The sequence below is a fragment of the Triturus cristatus genome, chromosome 4_1 (assembly GCF_964204655.1).
Source record: "Triturus cristatus chromosome 4_1, aTriCri1.1, whole genome shotgun sequence".
NCBI lineage: Eukaryota > Metazoa > Chordata > Amphibia > Caudata > Salamandridae > Triturus > Triturus cristatus.
In genome coordinates this window covers 286,862,106-286,882,600 of record NC_140585.1, presented here as the reverse complement: position 1 = coordinate 286,882,600, position 20,495 = coordinate 286,862,106, and the positions used below count along the sequence as shown (strand labels likewise).

The window sequence follows — 20,495 nt, the reverse complement described above, 5'->3', positions numbered from 1 at the left end:
GGGCGTAGGCCCCCTTTGCCCTTCTTGGGAACCAGAAAGTAGTGGGAATAACAACCACGACCTACTTCTGGACCAGGAACGTGCTAGATGGCCCTCTTGGCCAAGAGGGCCATAACTTCCTCCCGCAGAAGTTACAAGTGATCCCCCCGAAATTCGGTGGTACTGAGGTGGCATGGTTGGAGGGGTCACCTCGAAGGGGAGGGAGTAGCCCCTTCGGACGATTTGCAGCACCCACATGTCCGAAGTGATGGTACGCCAGTGGAGTAGGTGATGGCGAACTCTGCCTCACACTGGCGTGGAATGGGCCTGAAAGCACGGACTAGGAGGGCTTTGAGGCGAATGCTGCTGGGGTAGATGACGGACCGGCACGTTGTCCCCCTGTACTGCATCAGCAGAATCCACGTCCTCGACCACGTGGCAGTAGGTTCTGTGGCCTGTGGCTACGTGGACGTGAGGGGGCGCCCCTTCCTTGACCACGAAAGGGACGAAAAGCGGAAGTTTGCGGGCGCGGGGCCGAAAGGCCCAAGAACTTGGCCGTAGCCCTGGAGTCCTTAAAGCGCTCCAACGCACTATCCGCTTTGTCGCCAAAAAGGCGGCTGCCATCGAAGGGCATGTCCATGAGGGTGCTCTGGACATCCCTGGAAAAACTCGTGGACCACAGCCAAGCGTGGCGATGAAGCACCACCGTGGTCGACATTGCCCTGCCCAGCGAGTCCGTTGTGTCCAGTCCACATCGGATTGCATGCCGTACCGCATCCCGCCCCTCGGCAAGAGCCTGGGCGAGCTGTGTCCGTGCCTCCTCCGGACACTGGGGCAGCACGTCCTCTACCGTATCCCACAGGGAGTGAGAGTAACGGTCCAAAAGGCACGCAGTGTTGATAGACCACAACCCCAAACTAAGAACAGCTTCTTCCCAAACTGTTCTAGCCTTTTGGATTCCCGATCCGGGGGAGCGGACGGGAAGGAGGTCTGGGAGGTAGAGGCCTGGATAACCAGGCTCTTGGGCGTGGGGTGTTGGGACAGAAAACTGGGGTCGCCCGGTGCAGGGCGGTGGCGCCGGGCCACGTTCCAGTCCACAGGAGGAACTGTGGAGGGCTTGGACCAAGTGCCCTTCAGAACGTCAAGGAGTGCTTCATTGAACTGCAGCAGAGGCTCCAAGGAGCTTGCTGACGGTTGAACCACTTCGGTGAGGAGGTTCGTCCTCACGGCCACAGCAGGCAGTTCCAACCCAAAGGCTTCGGCCGCCTTGCGCAGCACAACCGAAAATGCAGCACCTTCCTCAGAAGCCACGGTGGGAGGAGAGATGAAGCCAGTATCAGGGGAGGTGTCAAGAACACTGGCATCCCCCAGCTCATCTGCCCAGTCCTGAGATAACTGGCCCTGCCGGGCCAGAGGGTCCTCAGACCCCTCCCAGTCGTCACCGTCATCCGATTCCTGGTATACAGGTGGAATGATCGGAGCCGGGCGGAAGATGAAATTACCACCCATTGGCGTCGGGTGCGGCACCGGATGGCGCCGCTCCACCGATGGGCCCGGGACTAAACTGGCGGAACGGCGTCAACGGAGGGGTTGTGAGGTCGACCGGCGCCGACTGGGATCCAGGCCTGGATCCCCCTGGGACCTGCGGCGTCGGGACCGGAGTCGACAACAGCGCCTGGGCCGGAGCCGCCGGCTCACTAGGCCTCCCAATCGAGCCTGCAGGGCCTGAAGGCGCGCCGGCAGGCGTCGACGGCAGAGCCAGGTTACTCATGGCCATGAGGAAGGCACTGACCTCCGCCGGAGTCGCGTCAGTCCCAGGAACCGGAGGGTATGGGGACGGACGGGACCCCTGTGGCTCCGATGGAGCCGCACGGGTGGTGCCACCCGAACCCTCAGCAGAGTCGAGCGACCGGCGAGGGGAGTCCGAAGAGCGATGTCACCTCTTGGACTTCTTGCTATGCTTAGACTTACCGGTTTTCGAAGACTTGGACCCCGACGAGCGGGGGTGGCTGTGGCTCCGCGACCAGTCCCTCGACCGGGACCTTGAGCGGCGCGGAGCAGACTGCCGGTACTCGAGTAGCATGCGGGACAGCTCCCGCCTAGCTTTCGAAGTGAAGGCCCGTCAGTCGAGGCACGACATGGCATCGTGGTCGGTCCCGAGGAAATAGAGGCACCGGCGGTGGTGGTCCGTGACCGACATTAGTCGGTGACAGGAGTCACAAGCCTTAAAGCCAGGCATCCCTACCGGCACCAGAGTCGATGTCGACAAGAATAGAACAAAAAGTTCAAAAAAGTTTAGTCAAAAAGTGACAAAAAGGGTATGCTCTTCCTGGATCGGCGCGGAAAAAAGAACTGATGTCAGCGGGCGAGGGCGGCGCCTAAGTACTCAGACGACGTCATCCCGGCGATCACGACGCCGACGGACGCTGAGCCGCAGACGACGCCTAGCGACGCACAAGGGTATTGCTGACGAAAAATCTTTCTGGATCCAGCCTGACGCCTGGGGATATTCTAAGGTGAGGAATCTAAAGTGTTTCTTTCAGATAGAAACGATAAGCAAAGCCTGTCTGATCAGAACACCAGCTTGGTATGCTGAATTGAAGAGGATTGTAGGCAACTTATCCCTATGTAAATTGCTCTGCTATTTTTATTCAGTTAATAGAATATATTTTAATCAGTAGTGCGATTTCAGAAAGAAAAGTGGACTCCTTTTCTTGAAGTTTTATCTGGTTTAAAAATGGTTTTGTTTTAAACTTTAAAAAATGGATCAATCAGAAACTGTAACTTGGATAGTGAGGTAGGCAAATGAGGTGGTGGACTTAGTTCTCGGTTTAGTCTGTCTATGCAAGTGCTTTAAAAATTATTTCCAAGTTTTCTTTTTCTTCCCCAATCTATTTTAATTAAACACACAATTTTAAAATATTTTAGGACCCACCCTTTAAGAATAATAAGATCTAATAAACAAAGTTTACTGCAATCCTGCCAACAGCTTTCAAGCACCAGCCTACAAACAGTCCAGAAACATGGTTTAAAAAAAAAAAAATCTAAACACATTCAATGTTTGATGCAAAATATTTTAGTTATAAATATTCAGTCACAAAAAGTATATATTAAACAAATACCGATCTTAATGTGCCCACCATCTTTAGGATTGAATCTGTATGTAGCTTTTCAAACCAGTCGTAACATGTATCTAATAAATTCAACTCTGGGAAAACCCAGGTAGTTACTTACTGCCCAGGGTTCCTCAGGATGGATTCACTGAGCATGATCAGGGGTGGGGCCTCTAATGGGAGCTGCACAACGGCAGAGAATAAATGAATGGGGAAGTTTGGAAGATTCCAGCCTTCAACATCTTATCTGTGGCTATAACTGTGGGCAGGAAGGTTGAAGTTTCAAAGGCGGCATTGATGCCCTCAGAACACCACAACAGCCTCCCGGGTCGAAGACAATGAGTGTAAGAGGTGGAAAGAGAAACTGCCCTCACCACATGTAGAGGAGTCAACATGCACAGCAGGGAAATACCTCCACAGTGTAGCCGATATGGAGAAAAATAGCAGTAGTGAAGTTCCACTATGGGATTTGGTAGTGTCATTAGAACACACTAGGGAAATCAGAGTGGCTTTACTTTCCAATTCACATACCCAGAAACACCTATTTTCCTTTATGTGGTAGCTGCGCTAAGATTTGTACCTTTTCTGAACAAATGTTATAGGCAATTCTGCTAAATCAAAAGGTGCAGTTTCAAGATAGCTATCTAAAGCTTTCACTTTAATGCCCATCTATCCAAGATATTGCATCCACTGTATTAGCTAGGTACATTTGAGGGCTGTCGATGTGGTTTATAACGAACAAATCTATACAATCCTACCACTCTTTGGGAGAGTTCTGCATTCTGGAACATTAACTATATTATTCTGCCAACGTGAGAGGAAACTGTAGTAAGACAAATATGCATCTGGATACAAATGAGGTACAAGTCTGTTATGTCAACATGAAATACCTACTTATTCTAGGGTGAGAATCTTGCCCTCATAACGTACCAGCTGCAATTGCTGAGCAACCAATGGATCTAAATGTTCTTCACCAGATAATCTCCTAACCATTAGGTGATACTTAAACAATGAAATTAGGGCAAGTATAACTACCTTGTCCCCTTCAGAGGCAAGGGTAATCAGGGCACATCACATTCTGATCCAAACCCAAAGGGTAGGAAACCTAGAAGACCAGATTCTGGGATTTCCAGTAATCACTTCCCCCTCTATGAAACAGCAATAAATGGACTCTCATCGCATGTTCCAACCCTCAAGAAACACTGGCACGTGTGAATCTGGAAGTAAGAAATTAGTCCTAGACCACAAGCACCTTCATTGTCCACAAGACCTAGAACCTTCTAGGTTGAGGTCTTTCTGTATGGCAAAAGCTAAAGCACGAACCGTTCAGAACTGGATTCTTTTTTTCTGTGCATCAATTGAGGTTTTTTGATTGTGGTCTTCATGTACAGAAAGACAGAACTGCTGTAAAAAAAATAATAATAGAACTGGGAGGAAAGGAGAACTCGTTTTCACAGTCTAGTTTGTCAACAAGAACATGTTTACAGTGCATTTGAAAGACAGCATTATCACTGGTGGGTCCTTCCGAGTGCCTCTCCTGTTGGGGTAGGTACCAGAACAGCATCACCTACATTCTAGCTCCTGTGATGTTAGTACACTCTTGACTTGGAGTGGTCCCAACGGAGTGGTCAATCAACATCTTCTAAGTCCATGACCAAAAAGGCCTTTTCCTGAAAGGGTGAGAATATGGCAGAGATTAATAGACAGAAGAAACCGAGGCATAGCTATCACCCGCTTACTCACATTCCGCTGGAAAAGTCCTGGCACAAGACAAGCCTCCAACAATTTATTTTTTAATTGACTGTTCATCAGTCTTGGCAGGAGAAAGAGGGCTCTAACTAGATACATGTACAAATGCTAAGATGCCTACTGCTGAGGCTCCTCAAGGGACAGCGAGGCTTGCACCCATGAGACCTTGAAATCTACCATGGAGGATTAGAGTACGTTACTAAGAAGAACAATAACACATGCCACCTGTGGTCTCTACAGATCTCTGCTCTTAGTAAGGATGGAGAGCTAGAGATATATGGCTTCTACAGGAGGATCAGAACTAGGAGACAATTAAGGTCTCCCAAAAGGTGCTCATCAGAGAAGGAGAGAATTCGTGGGGGAAGTGGGAAACACAGGAGTTATCAGGAACAGAGCATAAAGTACCGTAAGGCAGGATTAAGGGAGGTAGTCGGAGCCCAAATACAACAATAAGCTAACACCTGCAAGCATTTGGCTCATTTATAAACTATAAAGCTGTCCAATCAAAAGGGGTTGGGAGGGACAATAGAGTATTATTTTTGTTTTTTTCAATAGAGGGGAGAGCCATCATTTTACCGATAGACATTTAGACCAATGTCTCAATTCTTTAATTAGGTTTCACTTTGTTTTTTATTAGAGGTTTTGTAGTGTTATAAACATGCAACTTTTCAGCAGACATTCCCACCTTTTACCACGTCCCGTAACCTCCTCTTAACACCATGAATTCTTCAACCCGGCAGCTAGTGAAAACATCACACTCTCACAGGAGCTGTGAGACAGCCAAACTGACTTCTTCCATGTCAAGATCGCAACCCTATACAGCAACTTTGAACCCCAACCTACACCCATGGACTTCAACAGATACGCCACCACCGCGACCGACACGAACCATAGACTGACCACCTGGAACCTCCTTCACCCCGGACACCACCTCCACCATGAAATCCATCCACTTGAGAGCTCCCACAGACCCATGCATGCACCACGTTCAACCTCGGAAATCAAAGGATCGGCCAGGAACTCACACCCTGCTCAACACCTATCACCACTGCAACATTTCCTGATGCCTGTTAACACTCCGTAGTAAGACCACTACTCAAAAAACCCTCCGCTGACCCCACTGAACTCAAAACCTACCAGTCAATCTCCCATTCTCAGCGAAGATACTGGAAAAGATAATCTACAAGCAACTCATGACACCTAGAACAGAACCAGATACTCCATGCCTCCCAATATGGCTTCCGCAGCAATCACAGCAGCAAAACTGCCCCGTTCGCAGCTACGGACGGCATTCGAACCTTCCTTGACTGAGGATAAACAGCAGCTCTGAGCCTTCGACCTCTTGGTAGCCTTCGACACCATATCCCATCACACGCTGATTGAAAGACCCCACCATGTTGGCATCCAAGGGGTCATGCTGAGATGGATCACCTTTTTCCTCACCAGAAGAACCCAGAGGATCCATTGTCCACCTTTTACCTCTGGACCCAAGGAGATCACCTGCGGTGTCCCCCAGGGCTGATCCTTCAGCCCCAACTCTTCAACGCATACGACCCCACTGGACAACATCATCAGATCGCACGGTCTCAACATAATTTTCTATGCAGACGACACCAAACTCATCCTCTCACTCATCTACGACCCCACCACCAGAACCAGCTTCCAGACCCATGGCAAGTGTCGCCGAATGGATTGAAAACTGCCTGCCTGCAGCGGAACACAGTCAAAACTGAAGTACTGATTTTCAGCAACAGCCGCAACACAAGGAATGACTCCTGGTGGCCATCAGACCTAGGACCCGCACCCACTCCCTTCGACCATGCCAGAAAACTCTGAATAATCATGGACAACAAGCTCACCATAAAATCATAGATCAACGTCATCTCCTCTGCCTGCTATCTTACTCTGCACATGCTACGCAAAATCTTCAAGTGGCTACCCCTACACACAAGACACCAGGACACAGGCCTTTATCACCAGCCACCTGGACTATGGCAATGCCCTCTATGTTTAAATTGCCACACACCTCCTACAGTGACTTCAGACCATACAGAACGCCACAGCCAGACTCGTCCTCGGTCTTCCCCGACAAACCCATATCACACCCCACCTCAGACAACTCCACTGGCTCCTCGTACAGAAGAAATGTCAATTGAAGTTGCTGATTCAAGCACACAAGGCTCTACACAACCAAGGACCCACCTATGTTAACCACCGCCTGAACTGCCACCAACCGTCGAGAAGACTAGGCGCCACCTCCCTTTCACTTGCCCATACTCCCCAAATCTACCAAAGAAGCAGTGGAGGACGAGTCTTCTCCCACAGTGCAGCAAAGTCCTGGAACACCCTCTCCACGCTACTCCAGACCATAACCTCACTTCCAGAATGCTGCATGGCACTCGAGAGCTGCCTGTTCAAATAAGCCCCGCGGACCTGCAAAGTGCCTGGATACCCTATGGGGTGACTAGTCGCGCTTTATAAATCCGGATTGATATCACCGAAGGTGGCCATAAACTGTAGTTCTAAATTTAGAGGTTCCACATAAAGTGTGTGTGGGCCAGAATAAAAGCTTGCAGAACACCAAAGGGAGAGATGAAAGGTTCCCGATCTGAACTATATTATACCCACTCCAAGTAGGATTGGAACCAGTTTAAGACAGTGCTGTCAATCCGCATTCTGTTGCGTAGAGTTTTAATAAAGGTAGCAAGGAAGATCACATGGCCCGGAAGGACTACGATGCAGTGGCCTTTGTACATGGTTTTCGGGGCACTGGGGGTGAGGGGTGTATAGCGAGTGGTGAGCGTGGGGGGGCATGTTTAGCCAGTGTGATCCTGTAATTGCAGAGCTCTAGCCTGAGGTGGTCATTTGCACTCACCCAGTAAATAAATACACGATCCGAGTGTCATGAATGACATGCAGTGACAGGAAGGCCTGGGACGGAGTAGTACACGGAGAATTGTGGGCTGTCTTCCACTCCCAATCCTACATGTAGTTCAGCCGTAGTGGCAACGGGCCAGTAATGAGTCGGAGGCTGTACTTCACCCACCATGATGGGTAAGAGCAGTGGGTGGCTGTGACTGGTGGGGAGTGCTCATGGCCACCATCCCTTTGATTACCATAGCTGCCTGTGGAGTTGAGGGTGCCCAAAGGCCATGAAGAAGTCTATGAGGCCCCACGGCTTCCTTCACTTCTTGCTCCAAATGGCCGAGGCGATACAGGAACCGGCACGAAACGGACCCTGACGTCACGCCCGACTGTCTGGTATGCGGGCGCGGAGGGGGATCGACTACACACGGCTCGCGGTGGCTTCCCGGGCAGGCCTAGAGGCGCCACGGTGTGTGAGATGCGCAACCGCGCCCCTGCATATAGACTGCCTTCGACGAGGATCCATAAAATACTAGCTGGGATCTGAGACCGCCCACGGTCACCTCTGCCACGCGGGATCGTTGTGGGCGGTTGGCAGCGGGAAGCTGGAGATTGCGCTGGGCTGGCGGCGAATATACCGCGTACCGCTGATGGCCGCCTGCGGGGGTGGTCTCGTGGACATGCGGGGCCTGGGATCTGAGGAGATTGCCCCTGTGGAGGCTACCCCATGCGTGCTCCCTTCATCCAGGCAAGTTTAATGCAATATAAGGCGCCCCGGAGGTGTGGTGAGGCTAACGAGCTGTGGCGTCTGTGGCACACCTCTGATCACGTAGGGTGCGCACGTGTGGACTGACTGCTGGGGCTGCTGGAGTCTCTCTGCTGTGCCGAGCTGCTGCCGGGCCTGTGCTCTCTCGGCCCCTGATGGTCGGCGGGGCTGGGGTCGGCCGTTGGTCCTGCTGCACACACTGGGGTCGGATTCGCTTCGGGGGGGGGGGGGGGGGGGATCTCCTCCTGGTCTGTTGAGCTCCGGGTATCTAGCATCTGGTGAAGGATCTCCGGCCTGTAGGCTGCTGCGAGAAGGGATACCTGTGCGGCATCGCGATGGGGAAACCGGACAAAATGCAATCAAAGTTGCCAAAAAACCCACGAAGGAGGCGACGACAGCGACGGTGCCGGTGCCTGTGCTACCTGCGGATGAGTCTGCGGGAATGGAGGGAGTATTGCTGGCAATACAGCGCAGTTTGCAGGACATTAACGGCAAGTTGGACACCATAACACTGCGAGTGGACAACATGTCAGCCAAGCTGGACAGCCACGGACTGCGACTGGAGGAAGCAGAGTCCCGTATATCGGCGGTGGAGGACGAAGCACATGGCACGAAGCAGCAATGCACTGATATGGAGAGGCTGCTTGACGTTATCCGCAACAAGGCGGAAGATTTGGAAGCGCGCTCAAGGCGCAACAACATCCGCGTCGCGGGCATTCCAGAATCCACCAACAGAGGAAAAATGGAAACATACATCGAGGAGCTGATTCGCAATGTGTTTGGTATGGAGCACCTCTCAGCTATTTTTGTTGTGGAACGTGCCCACAGTACCCTTGCCCCGCGCCCGAAGCCGGGGGTGACCCCCCGGGTGATTGTCGCCCGGATTCTGAATTACCGAGACCGAGATACCGTCCTGAGGTTGGCGCGAGAGAAACGGCAAATCACCTACCAAGGCAACACGCTGGAGTTCTTCCCGGACTTCACGATGGCGGTTCAAATGGCACGCAAGGAATTTAACCCGGCAAAGAAGAGACTCCGCGAGTTGAATATTGATTATGCCATGCTCTATCTGGCGAGACTCCGCATGACACACGATGGCCACCAGACGATCCTTCAGACGCCGAGGGCGGCGCAGGAGTTCCTCAAGAAGCTTGGAGGGAAGAGGAAGGAGCGGCGACAGGTAGAGCAGCGACAGGAGGCTGACATGAACGCTGATCTGGGCTGAGATGTCTGTTGCGCAATGGTGGTCCAGAACTGGTAAGAACTATGCATGTCCTATTGTGGGGGACCGCTCCGCTGGCTCCTGACAAGACTCAGCGACGACCGGACCTGGTTGGAGTGCAGTGACACGGAGGCATATAGCGGCAGTGGCACAGGCTGGGTCGGGTCCTCTTACTTTGGACTCCCTGAACTGCGCAAGTTAAACTAGGAATGACTGCCTTGAGCGCTGTAAGCGGGAGCCGGGGGTGAACGATATATTAGACCATGAGACCTGTTTGCCCGGCTGGCTGCACTGCGGTCTTGATTTACCATGCGGGGCTGGCAGTGGGGATGGCCCTTGAGGGTAGGGTGGAGGGTACTGGTGGCCTATCACTCAGTCAAACTGGGGTAGTGCAGTGGCTGACCTCAGGAGTGGTCATAGTGGCAGTTAACTCGTGGCATGGGCCTGTTGAGATTACTGAGGATCACGACATGAGAAGCGGGCATGTGGGGTGGTGTATGCGATGCCATGCATGGATAATCAATTGCCTGGTCACATCCATTTTTGTGGATGAAGTGGTGAGCTCTCGGTGGAGCCCCGCAGCGGGTGCTCCCCACGCTCAGTTACACTATGTTGTTATGTAGGGGTGGGGTATGGCTTTGGCATGGTTGGGTTGCTGAAGTGGGAGGGGGGTGGGCTTACAACTGTTGGGGCGTGTTAAGCAGGTTATGGTGCATGAGAAACATGGCTGAACTCCAGTATTGCATAAGGTCGTATAATGTCTTGCTTAGGATTATTTCTGATTGCTATGGAGTGCAGTATTATCTGTCTGTTATTTGGAAACCGCATTGTGTCCGATGGCTGCGGTGAAAGAGAATAATACACCCTTAAACTTGCTGACCTGGAATGTAAGAGGCCTTAACAACCCTAGAAAGATAAGGCAGATATTTGCATATTTATACAGGCACCACATTGATATTGTCCTATTACAGGAAACATCTCACGCCGGCCTCCCCCGGTCACGTGGGAACAAGATGGGCAGAGGTCATAAAAAGCTCCTCCTATTCGTCCTATTCCAGAGGAGTCATGATCCTGATTAAAAAGGGGGTACAGTTCAAGGTGGTAGACACTGCTACGGACGATGCAGGGAGATTTGTTCTTATAACAGGGGTGCTACGGGGGCAGCAAATAGCGTTACTGAACACATATGGCCCGAATGTGGATGACCCTGACTTTTACCACACAATATGGCGCGCACTGGGTGAACTCCCTGACGTTCCAGTGCTATGGGGGGGGGGCGATTTTAATCTCGCCCTCAATGATCAGCTTGATAGATCAGAGGGATCAGCGGAACCACACAAAAAGGCGCTGGGTAAGCTGTGGGATCTGTTGGAAGACAGACACTTAACAGACATTTGGAGAGCCAGACACGCGGGGCTCCGGGAAGCCACACACATTTCAGCAGCGCATGGTAGTTGGTCTCGTCTAGATTACTGGGTGGGTTTGACTGAGACGCTGTTGTGGACAAGCTCCATTACTTACCTCCCCAGAACATTATCGGACCATAGCCCGGTGCTTCTGTCCTTCCGTATCCCGCATTACACGCCGCAACCATATAGCTGGAGGTTTAATGCACGGGCACTGTTGGATTCAGTTTATACAGATACCATACATCAGTCCATCAAGGAATATTTTGACATCAACACTCCTGCGGTGGATGATCCTGGGCTCCTGTGGGAGGCTTTTAAGGCTACTATCCGGGGGGTGTGCCTGAGCACTACTGCAGGTATCCTCAAAGACATTAGGCGTCAGCTGACACGGCGTGAGGATAGGCTACGAGAACTAGAGTCGGAATATGACCGGACACACAACACAGCGATCCTGGGCGACATCAGGGAAGTGCTATCAGAGTATCAATCCTATGCTGAAGATGAGCTTAAATACATAACCAAACGCACGACGGCACGACAGTATGGTGAGGGCAGCAGACCTGGTAGGTGCTTGGCAGCTAAGATCTGCTCGGGATCTCGCCCACACACTGTGCAGGCGGTGAGGGACCACACGGGGTCGCTAAAGCACGACATACAGGGCATTCTGGGGGAATTCATGGCTACCTATGAAGCATTATATACCTCACGCCCTACGGAGCCTCCGGAGGGGATTAGAGATTACCTAGAGGACATAGCAATAGCATGGATGTCGGACAGACAGCGGGAATATTCATCGCTCCCGGTCACAGTGGAAGAGGTGACAGAGGTGATTAAATCCCTGCCCAACGGGAAAGCCCCGGGCCCAGATGGGTTCACTTGTGAATTCTATAAGGCGTTTGTGGACCAACTGGCGCCGCATCTAGTTGCACTGTATGGGGATGCCCATGAAAAACAGAAACTGCCACCTACGTTACGTGAGGCCATGCTGATTGCATTATTGAAACCAAACAAAGACCCTGAGCAATGCGAGTCGTATCGTCCGTTGTCCCTTATTAATGTGGACACCAAGATCCTGGCGAAGCTTCTCGCCAATCGGCTACAGCCGCTGATGCCTAACCTGATTTTACCGAATCAATCAGGGTTTATCCCCTCTAGATCTACCACCCATAACACCCGAACAATTTTCGCCTTATCACATAATTTGCTTCCTACCACGAAGGCGGCGGCGGTATTACTAGATGCTGCCAAAGCATTCGATTCTATTGAATGGCCCTATCTATATACCATACTGCAACGTATGGGCTTTCCCCCGCTTTTCCTGCAAGGGGTGGCTCTTCTGTACACAGAGCCGACGGCACGGATAAAGGTTAATAAATATGTTTCCGACCCGATCAAAATCGCGAGAGGAACGCGGCAAGGTTGCCCGTTGTCTCCATTACTATTCAGGATAGCGCTGGAGCCGTTGGCCTGCAAAATTAGACAAAAACACCATTACTCGGCGCTCCAGTTCCCGCAGAGACCGCTCCACATCTCGCTCTATGCCGACGACGTGACCCTGTATGTGCGAGACCCGGAGGTGAACTTGAACCCACCATTGCGGGAATATATAAAGTTCGGCCAGCACTCTGGTCTCACTATTAATTGGTCTAAATCGGTGATCCTTCCTTTGACAGACACCACAGATCCCTGTCCAGTGGATTTTCCGCTGGAATGGCAGTCTGACCCTGTGAGATATTTGGGGGTCCGGTACCACCGAGACCCAGAGGTGGTGATACGCACACACTATGGACGTGCGATTGAGACCCTAGAAGGTAAAATAGGGCGGTGGATCCATCTGCCATTGTCCCTGGCCGATCGCATAGCCATAGTCAAAATGGTCATTCTCCCAAAGCTATTGTACCTTTATAACAATATTCCGATCAAGCCTCCGGCGGAGGTGTTCCGTAGAATCTCAGCCATGGTCCTCCGACTTATATGGGGGGGAAAGCACGCTAGGATAGAATTGCGTTCCCCAACGCTACCATACGCCCAGGGGGGATTTAGGGTCCCGGATTTTCTGCTTTACTATCTCTGCGCACAAGCGCAATAATCAATCAAAGACATTTATAGAGCGCACTACATACCCGTAGGGTCTCAAGGCGCTTAGGGGGGGGGGTGCCGTTACTGCTCGAACAGCCAGGTCTTGAGCTTCTTCCTGAAGGAGAGGTGGTCTTGGGTCAGGCGCAGGTCGGTCGGGAGGGAGTTCCAGGTCTTGGCGGCCAGGTAGGAGCAGGACCTTCCTCCTGTTGTCGCTCTACGGATGCGTGGGACGGCGGCGAGGGCGTGGCTGGTTGATCGGAGGTGGCGTTTGGGAGCGTAGAAGTTGATTCGGTTGTTGAGGTAGCTAGGGCCTTGATCGTGTAGGGCTTTGTGTGCGTGGGTGAGGAGACGGAAGGTGATTCTTTTGTTGACGGGGAGCCAATGGAGGTCTCTCAGGTGTCCGGAGATGAGGCTGTTACGTGGGATGTCGAGGAGGAGTCTGGCTGAGGCGTTCTGGATCCGCTGAAGTCTCTTCTGGAGCTTGGCGGTGGTTCCGGCGTAGAGGGCGTTGCCGTAGTCCAGTCGGCTGGTGACGAGGGCCTGGGTGACGGTCTTCCTGGTCTCCGTGGGGATCCACCAGAAGATCTTCCGTAGCATGTGCAGGATGTTGAAGCACGCCGAGGAGACGGCGTTGACTTGCTTGGTCATGGAGAGTGAGGAGTCCAGGATGAAGCCCAGGTTGCGTACGTGGTTAGTTGGTTTGGGTGCGGTGCCCAGGGCGGGGGGCCACCAGGAGTCGTCCCAGGCGGTGGGCGTGGAGCCCAGGATGAGGACCTCCGTCTTGTCTGAGTTCAGTTTCAGGCGGCTGGTCGTCATCCACTCGGCTACCTCCTTCATCCCTTCGTGCAGGTTGGCTCTGGCGGCGGTGGGGTCGTTGGTCAGGGAGAGGATCAGCTGGGTGTCGTCGGCGTAGGAGATTATGTTGAGGTTGTGTTGGCGTGCGATGGCCGCGAGGGGGCTCATGTAGACGTTGAAGAGGGTAGGGCTCAGCGAGGATCCTTGAGGGACGCCGCAGATGACTTCGGTGGCTTCTGACTTGTACGGTGGAAGGCGGACTCTCTGTGTTCTTCCGTCGAGGAAGGAGATGATCCATTCCAGTGCCTTCTCCTGGATTCCGACGTTGCTGAGGCGTTGCACTAGGGTGCGGTGGCAGACAGTGTCGAAGGCCGCGGAGAGGTCTAGGAGGGTGAGGGCCGCTGTTTCTCCGTTGTCTATCAGGGCTCGGATGTCGTCGGTGGCGGCAATGAGGGCGGTCTCGGTGCTGTGGTTGGCTCGGAAGCCGGACTGCGAGGGGTCGAGGGATCCGTTCGTCTCGAGGAAGGCGGCCAGCTGTTTGTTGACGGTCTTCTCGATGACTTTGGCGGGAAACGGGAGGAGCGAGATTGGGCGGTAATTCTTGAGTTCGGTGGGGTCTGCTGTAGGTTTCTTGAGAAGAGCGCTGAGTTCGGCGTGCTTCCAGCTCTCGGGGAAGGTGGCGGTGTCGAAGGAGGAGTTGATGATGTCCCGCAGGTGGGGTGCGATGACAGCGTCGGCCTTGTTGAAGACGTGGTGAGGGCAGGGGTCGGTCGGAGATCCGGAGTGGACGGAGTTCATGCGGACGGTGTCTTCAGTGCTGATTGGAGTCCAGGCTCGGAGGGCGGCGGTGGGCGGCTTGGCTGTGGTCGTGGCGTGCGTCGGTTGGGTGCTGAAGCTGTTGTGTATGTCCGCGATCTTGTTGTGGATGTAGGAGGCGAGGGAGTTGCAGAGGTCTTGCGAAGGGGTGATGTCGTTGTTTCCGGCGTTGGGGTTGGAGAGCTCTTTCACGACGTTGAAGAGTTCTTTGCAGTTGTGTGGGTTGTTGTCCAGCCGGTCCTTGAATGCAGTTTTCTTGGCGGCGCGGATCAGTTGGTGGTGCTTCCGGGTGGCGAGTTTGAGGGTGGTCTTGTTGTCCGGTGTAGGTTCCTTTCTCCAGACTTTCTCGAGGGCTCGGCAGTTCTTCTTGGAGCTCTTGAGTTAATCGGTGAACCATGGGGCTTTCTTGCTGCCGGGTCTGCTGGGCGGGGTCCTCAGCGGGGCGAGTTCATCCGCGCAGTTGCTGATCCACTTCGTGAGGTTGTCGGCGGCCTGGCTGGGGTTCGCTGAGCTGGCAGGAGGGTGCTGGCTCAGGGAAGCGGCGAGCTGGTCGGCTGTGATCTTGTTCCAGCTTCTACGGGCAACCTGTTGCTGGTGGTGGTGGATCGTCGTTCTTTTGAAGGTGAAGTGTACGCAGCTGTGGTCCGTCCAGTGGAGTTCTGTGGCGTGGCTGAAGGCGATGTCTTTGCTGGATGAGAAGACGGCGTCGAGTGTGTGTCCGGCGAGGTGGGTGGGGGTGCTCACCAGTTGCTTCAGTCCAAGGTTGGCGAGGTTGTCGAGCAGGGTGCTGGTGTTGCGGTCGTTGTTGTTCTCCAGGTGGAAGTTGAGGTCCCCCAGGAGGATGTAGTCGGCGGAGGGGAGGGCATGCGGGCTGACGAAGTCGGCGATGTCCTCGCTGAATTGAGTGCGTGGTCCCGGGGGTCGGTAGATCAGGGTGCCTCTGAGGGTGGTCTTCGGGTCGGTGTGGATCTGGAAGTGCAGGTGTTCGGCGGTGGTTAGGGTGTTGTCGGTGCTAGTCGTGATTCGGATGGTGTTCCTGTGGATGATGGCGATGCCTCCTCCCATCTGGTTGGCGGTGCGGTCCCTCCGGGTGATCTTGTAGCCCTCTGGGATGGTGATGGCGATGTCGGGCGCTGAAGAGGCGTTCATCCAAGTCTCTGTGATGAAGGCAACGTCAGGGGCTGTGGCGTTTAGGAGGTTCCAGAGTTCGGTGGCATGTCTGTGGACGGAGCGGGTGTTGAGCAGGATGCACTTGGTGTTTGCTGCTGGTGTTCGGCTTGGCGGGTGCTGGTGCCGGTCAGGTCCGGATGCAGGTGAACTTGCAGGCGTGGCAGCTGAAGGGTCCGTGGGTGCGTCTCGGGGTGGCTTGGTGGCATCCCGGGGTTCGGCCGGTGTTGAGTGCGATGAGGGTGGCGGCGGTGTATGTCAGGCGGGTTGGCCGGGGTCCTCGTGGGCCAGGGGTCCTGGCACTGGGCGCGGTCCGGTCGCGGACGGGCGCAGACGGGCTTACCTTTGGCGCGCCTTCGGCGCACAATCGGCGCGCCCGCTGCGCGTGACCTCTGCGCGTTCGCACGGTCGCCATATATGGCGAAGTGCGCGGGGGGGCGGAGCAGCTGGGAGGCGGGAGCGGGGAGGGTACAGAAGGCAAAAGGGGCGGGGTTAGCGGCTGTGGCGGGAAGCGAGGAGCGGGGAGGGAGGACGAAGGGGCCAAACGAAGCAAGCAATACAGAAGGCAAAAAAACAAGTTACAGGGAGACAGACAACAAAACACAATAAAGAACAGCAAATACGAAGGGGGCAGGTCAGGCGGACACGGACCACGCCGCTAGAAGGCAGGGGGCGTGGTCACGCGGCGGAGGCTCGGCTAGCGAGGCAGAAGGCGGGGAAGACGCACGCAGCAGCTGGTGGCCATGCGGCGCGGGGGTGTCCTAGAGCTAGGTCACACTCACCTGCGTCGCACGGTCGCCATATATGGCCAAGTGCGCGGGGGGGGCGGAGCAGCTGGGAGGCGGGAGCGGGGAGGGTACAGAAGGCAAAAGGGGCGGGGTTAGCGGCTGTGGCAGGAAGCGGGGAGGGAGGACGAAGGGGCCAAACGAAGCAAGCAATACAGAAGGCAAAAAAACAAGTTACAGGGAGACAGACAACAAAACACAATAAAGAACAGCAAATACGAAGGGGGCAGGTCAGGCGGACACGGACCACGCCGCTAGAAGGCAGGGGGCGTGGTCACGCGGCGGAGGCTCGGCTAGCGAGGCAGCGAGGCAGAAGGCGGGGAAGACGCACGCAGCAGCTGGTGGCCGTGCGGCGCGGGGGTGTCCTAGAGCATTGTTGGTACCACCCGGTTCCATTCCTGACGCATGCTGCTATCGAAGAGGGGGATGCACACCCTGTCCCACTGTGTGCTATCATAACACACAAACGACCTCCACTGCATAATCGGGACATAAATACGATAGACACGACCAATAGAGCCTGGCACACTATGGGAGGGAAAGCGCACAGGCTGCCTCTGTATGCGCCGGCATTGCCGCTACAGCATCATCCTGAGCTCTCGGTTACGCAGGAGAAGGTCGGCATGGATTTGCTACGGCAGGTTGGCCTGGCCACCGTGGGGGACTTGTATGAAGGTGGTACTTTCAAAACACACGAGGAACTGACGTACATTAGCAACCAAACACTATTGTTTAAGTTCACATACTATAGGCTACAGAGGGCACTGCAGAAATTATACCCAACGCACCCTGCGGAACCGCCCCCCTTGAATGCCTTGCAATTGCTGATCACAATCCCTACTGCAAAAAAGTTGGTGTCCCGCTTATATGCAGCGCTGCAGACAGACATTGCCGACACGACACGCAAGGCAATGGAGCGCTGGAACGGTAGCCTGCTGAGTCCCCTGTCGGAGGAGGACTGGGGTGTGGCCTGTGCGATTACTGGGATGCTGACACCGAATGGGAACCTGCGCATGCTGCACTATAAATACCTCCATCAGACTTATTTTACCCCTGCACGGCTTTATAAGTATGGGCTGAGGGAGGACGCTAAATGTGAGCACTGCGGGGTAGATCCGGCAGACTTTATACACGTGGCATGGCACTGTGAAGCGGTGGCTGACTACTGGCAGAGGGTGGTACATGTATTGGGTGACATGGTGGGTACACACCTCGAATGCACGGCTCGGCAATGCAATCAAACAGAATTTGCGTTTGTTAGCCCTGATTCCGGGCAGTAGGCCGTACATCTCTGTTGGGCCTACTGCCCGGAATCAGGGCTAACAAACGCAAATTCTGTTTGATTGCATTGCTAATTGCCAAGAGGCGAGTGTCGTTGTGTTGGGGTGGACGTATGGTGCCCAGGGTCAAACACTGGCTTCAAGATTTGACTTACTGCAGAGACACGCTGCAAACCTACGAGGAGGAGTTGCCCACGGGGTCCAAACCTAGGGACTACTGGACATACTTAATTCAATATTTACAATCACACCAAGCTGTGTAACCTTTTTTATTGCAACGCAACACCGGGTATGATGAAATATCAGTATAATGGCATGTTGTTGCATGCTGGATGAAGGATGTTGTTGTGCCATGACCTGTACCTTGTTTACATGTTGCCACTGTATGTTTTGATTACATGCTACTAAAAACTCAATAAAAAAAAAAAAAAAAAAAACTATACCCAGGTACAGGGGCAGCTTCGGCTTGGTGAGTAAGAAACTGTCAGTGCTTGTGAACACCACCCCAGTAATGAGATAATGCTTTAAACACAATACAGAGAATGGGTGAAGCTGAACCAAAACAGAACCAGCTAACTTCTGACCAGCGGAAGACTAATTAGCACTGAGCCATGGCTAAACACTAACCCAAAGGTGCGGTTGGTGGAGAGTTAGACCGGATAGCAATCCACCACAATTCTGCAGAACCTCAAGGCGGACCTGAAGACAATCAATGTTGCAGACTCCGCCCGCCATACATGACCATCTCACTGAGCAGTTGAGAGCCAAAACAATGGACTAGATGGAGTGGAGCAGCACATCTCTGATCTAACAAGAAGATGCTAAAAAATGTAGAAACCTTTTATTGTCATCGCCGCCAAAACTGAAGACCTGGAGGCATGGTCATGCCGCAAAAATAGTCGCATTGCAGGCCTGTGTCCACCAATATTGGTTTGCTAAAAACCTTTTGTTTCGGTCCTTTAAATCGCTCAAATTTCACACCTTGAAAGTGGAGCAGATTAATCAATATCTTGCTCTAAGGCACACTCTCACCCCCTCCTGGGTACTATTCTGCACCCACTAACTGCACATTTACTCAGTTTTCAAGATTAGGACACCACATTATGCATGTCCAGAGAAAAGGCACACTACAATATCAAGGGTCAACCACTTTCATATACTCAGGCTTTATCCTCAAAGTCCTGGCCCAAATGTAATGACATGAAAGAACTGCTTTGTTTAAACAGTATTATTTACCCAATGCAATGCCTGGTCAAGCTAGGGTTCAATATCAATAGCATGATGCACTCTCATTGATTCTGGCAAGCTCGCAAAATTCAGCAATACCCATGTCCGTTTGCAGAGAGTGTTGGCCAGCGTCCCCCACCCCAGGGATGGATAGCCAATCGACCTGAACCAAAGTTTTCTGAAGAGAGAACGAGTGACATTGACCAATTATTTGTATTCCTAGTCCTGCTGTAGATTGGGGGATGGGGCCAGAGGGCCACACACAATGGAAATGGAGGTGGGATTGGTTTAAAGATGATTGAGTGCAGCGTATCAAGGGTTCCAATTTGAGAATATGCATGGTAGGGTAAACAGTCACAGCTAGTTATTCGTTTGACTGAATAAAGCTATGGACTACTTTTGCGCTTTGTCTCTGTCTCTAGTTCTGGATCCAGACGAGCTCCCCACACATGCTTATCACTAGTTATGGTAGCACCTTATAGTTACATGGCACTCAGGGAGGGTCACTGATACTTGGAGGTATCGGTATGTGTCTATGCTACGTGAAACAGGATATTGGTGGAGCGCCAGATCGCTGGATTTTTTTTTTAGAAGGCCACTTCCCACAGTAGAGACATGAATTGGAGAGAGTTACAACAAGGTTGATACTTACGCTTCACTGTAACCCGTTACTTTTAAAATTTAGGATTATAGGGGCTCATTAAGATCTTGTAACAAGATAAGTCCATAGTAATCTCAGGCACATAGTAGCCGGGAGGAGGTGAAGTTCAAAGGGCCCACACCCCTCAGACAATTGCCCATCGTTTATTGCACAGAGACTGGCTGTCATCAGGCGGAAGCAGAGGTATGCTCTGTAGCCTGCAAGGGTGACCAGACAAGGAATGGCTAGCTAATCTATACCAGGTTTAAAGCATTTTTTTTTTTTTTAACTCTATATACAAACATGTCCTCAAGCATTTGGAGACTGTTTTAATTCCTTTCTGCATTTGTTTGTTTTCTGTTATGTACCAAAGGGCAAATTCACTGCTGTTTGTTAATTGTTCAGGACATGTGTCTTTTCACACAGAGAGGCTTCACTCGATGTATCAAATGGCTTGGAGCCCTTGGTTTAAGTAAATTTAAAAAAACACATTTCCAGGGCATCCCCCAGCACAGTTAGTGCAGCAGTTTCTTTACCCAAGGTCTGATTTAACTCTAAAAGGTCTGTTTTGATCTGCTCCTTCAGGTGAATGTTTTATATTAG

General features: G+C 52.6%; 1 protein-coding gene across 2 annotated transcripts in view; it reads right to left on the bottom strand.

Moving 5' to 3' along the window:
- Window positions 1–2,920: 2,920 nt before the first annotated feature.
- Window positions 2,921–20,495, bottom strand: part of LOC146854289 (uncharacterized) — a 266,776-nt gene continuing 249,201 nt past the window's right edge. The window contains exon 6 of one of the 2 annotated variants that reach the window (XM_085652073.1): window positions 2,921–4,762. In XM_085652073.1, coding sequence (XP_085508199.1) covers window positions 4,721–4,762 — 42 coding nt within the window. In that variant the 3' untranslated portion in view covers window positions 2,921–4,720. The remainder of the gene's footprint in view (window positions 4,763–20,495) is intronic. The other variant, XM_085652072.1, reaches the window with a different exon arrangement.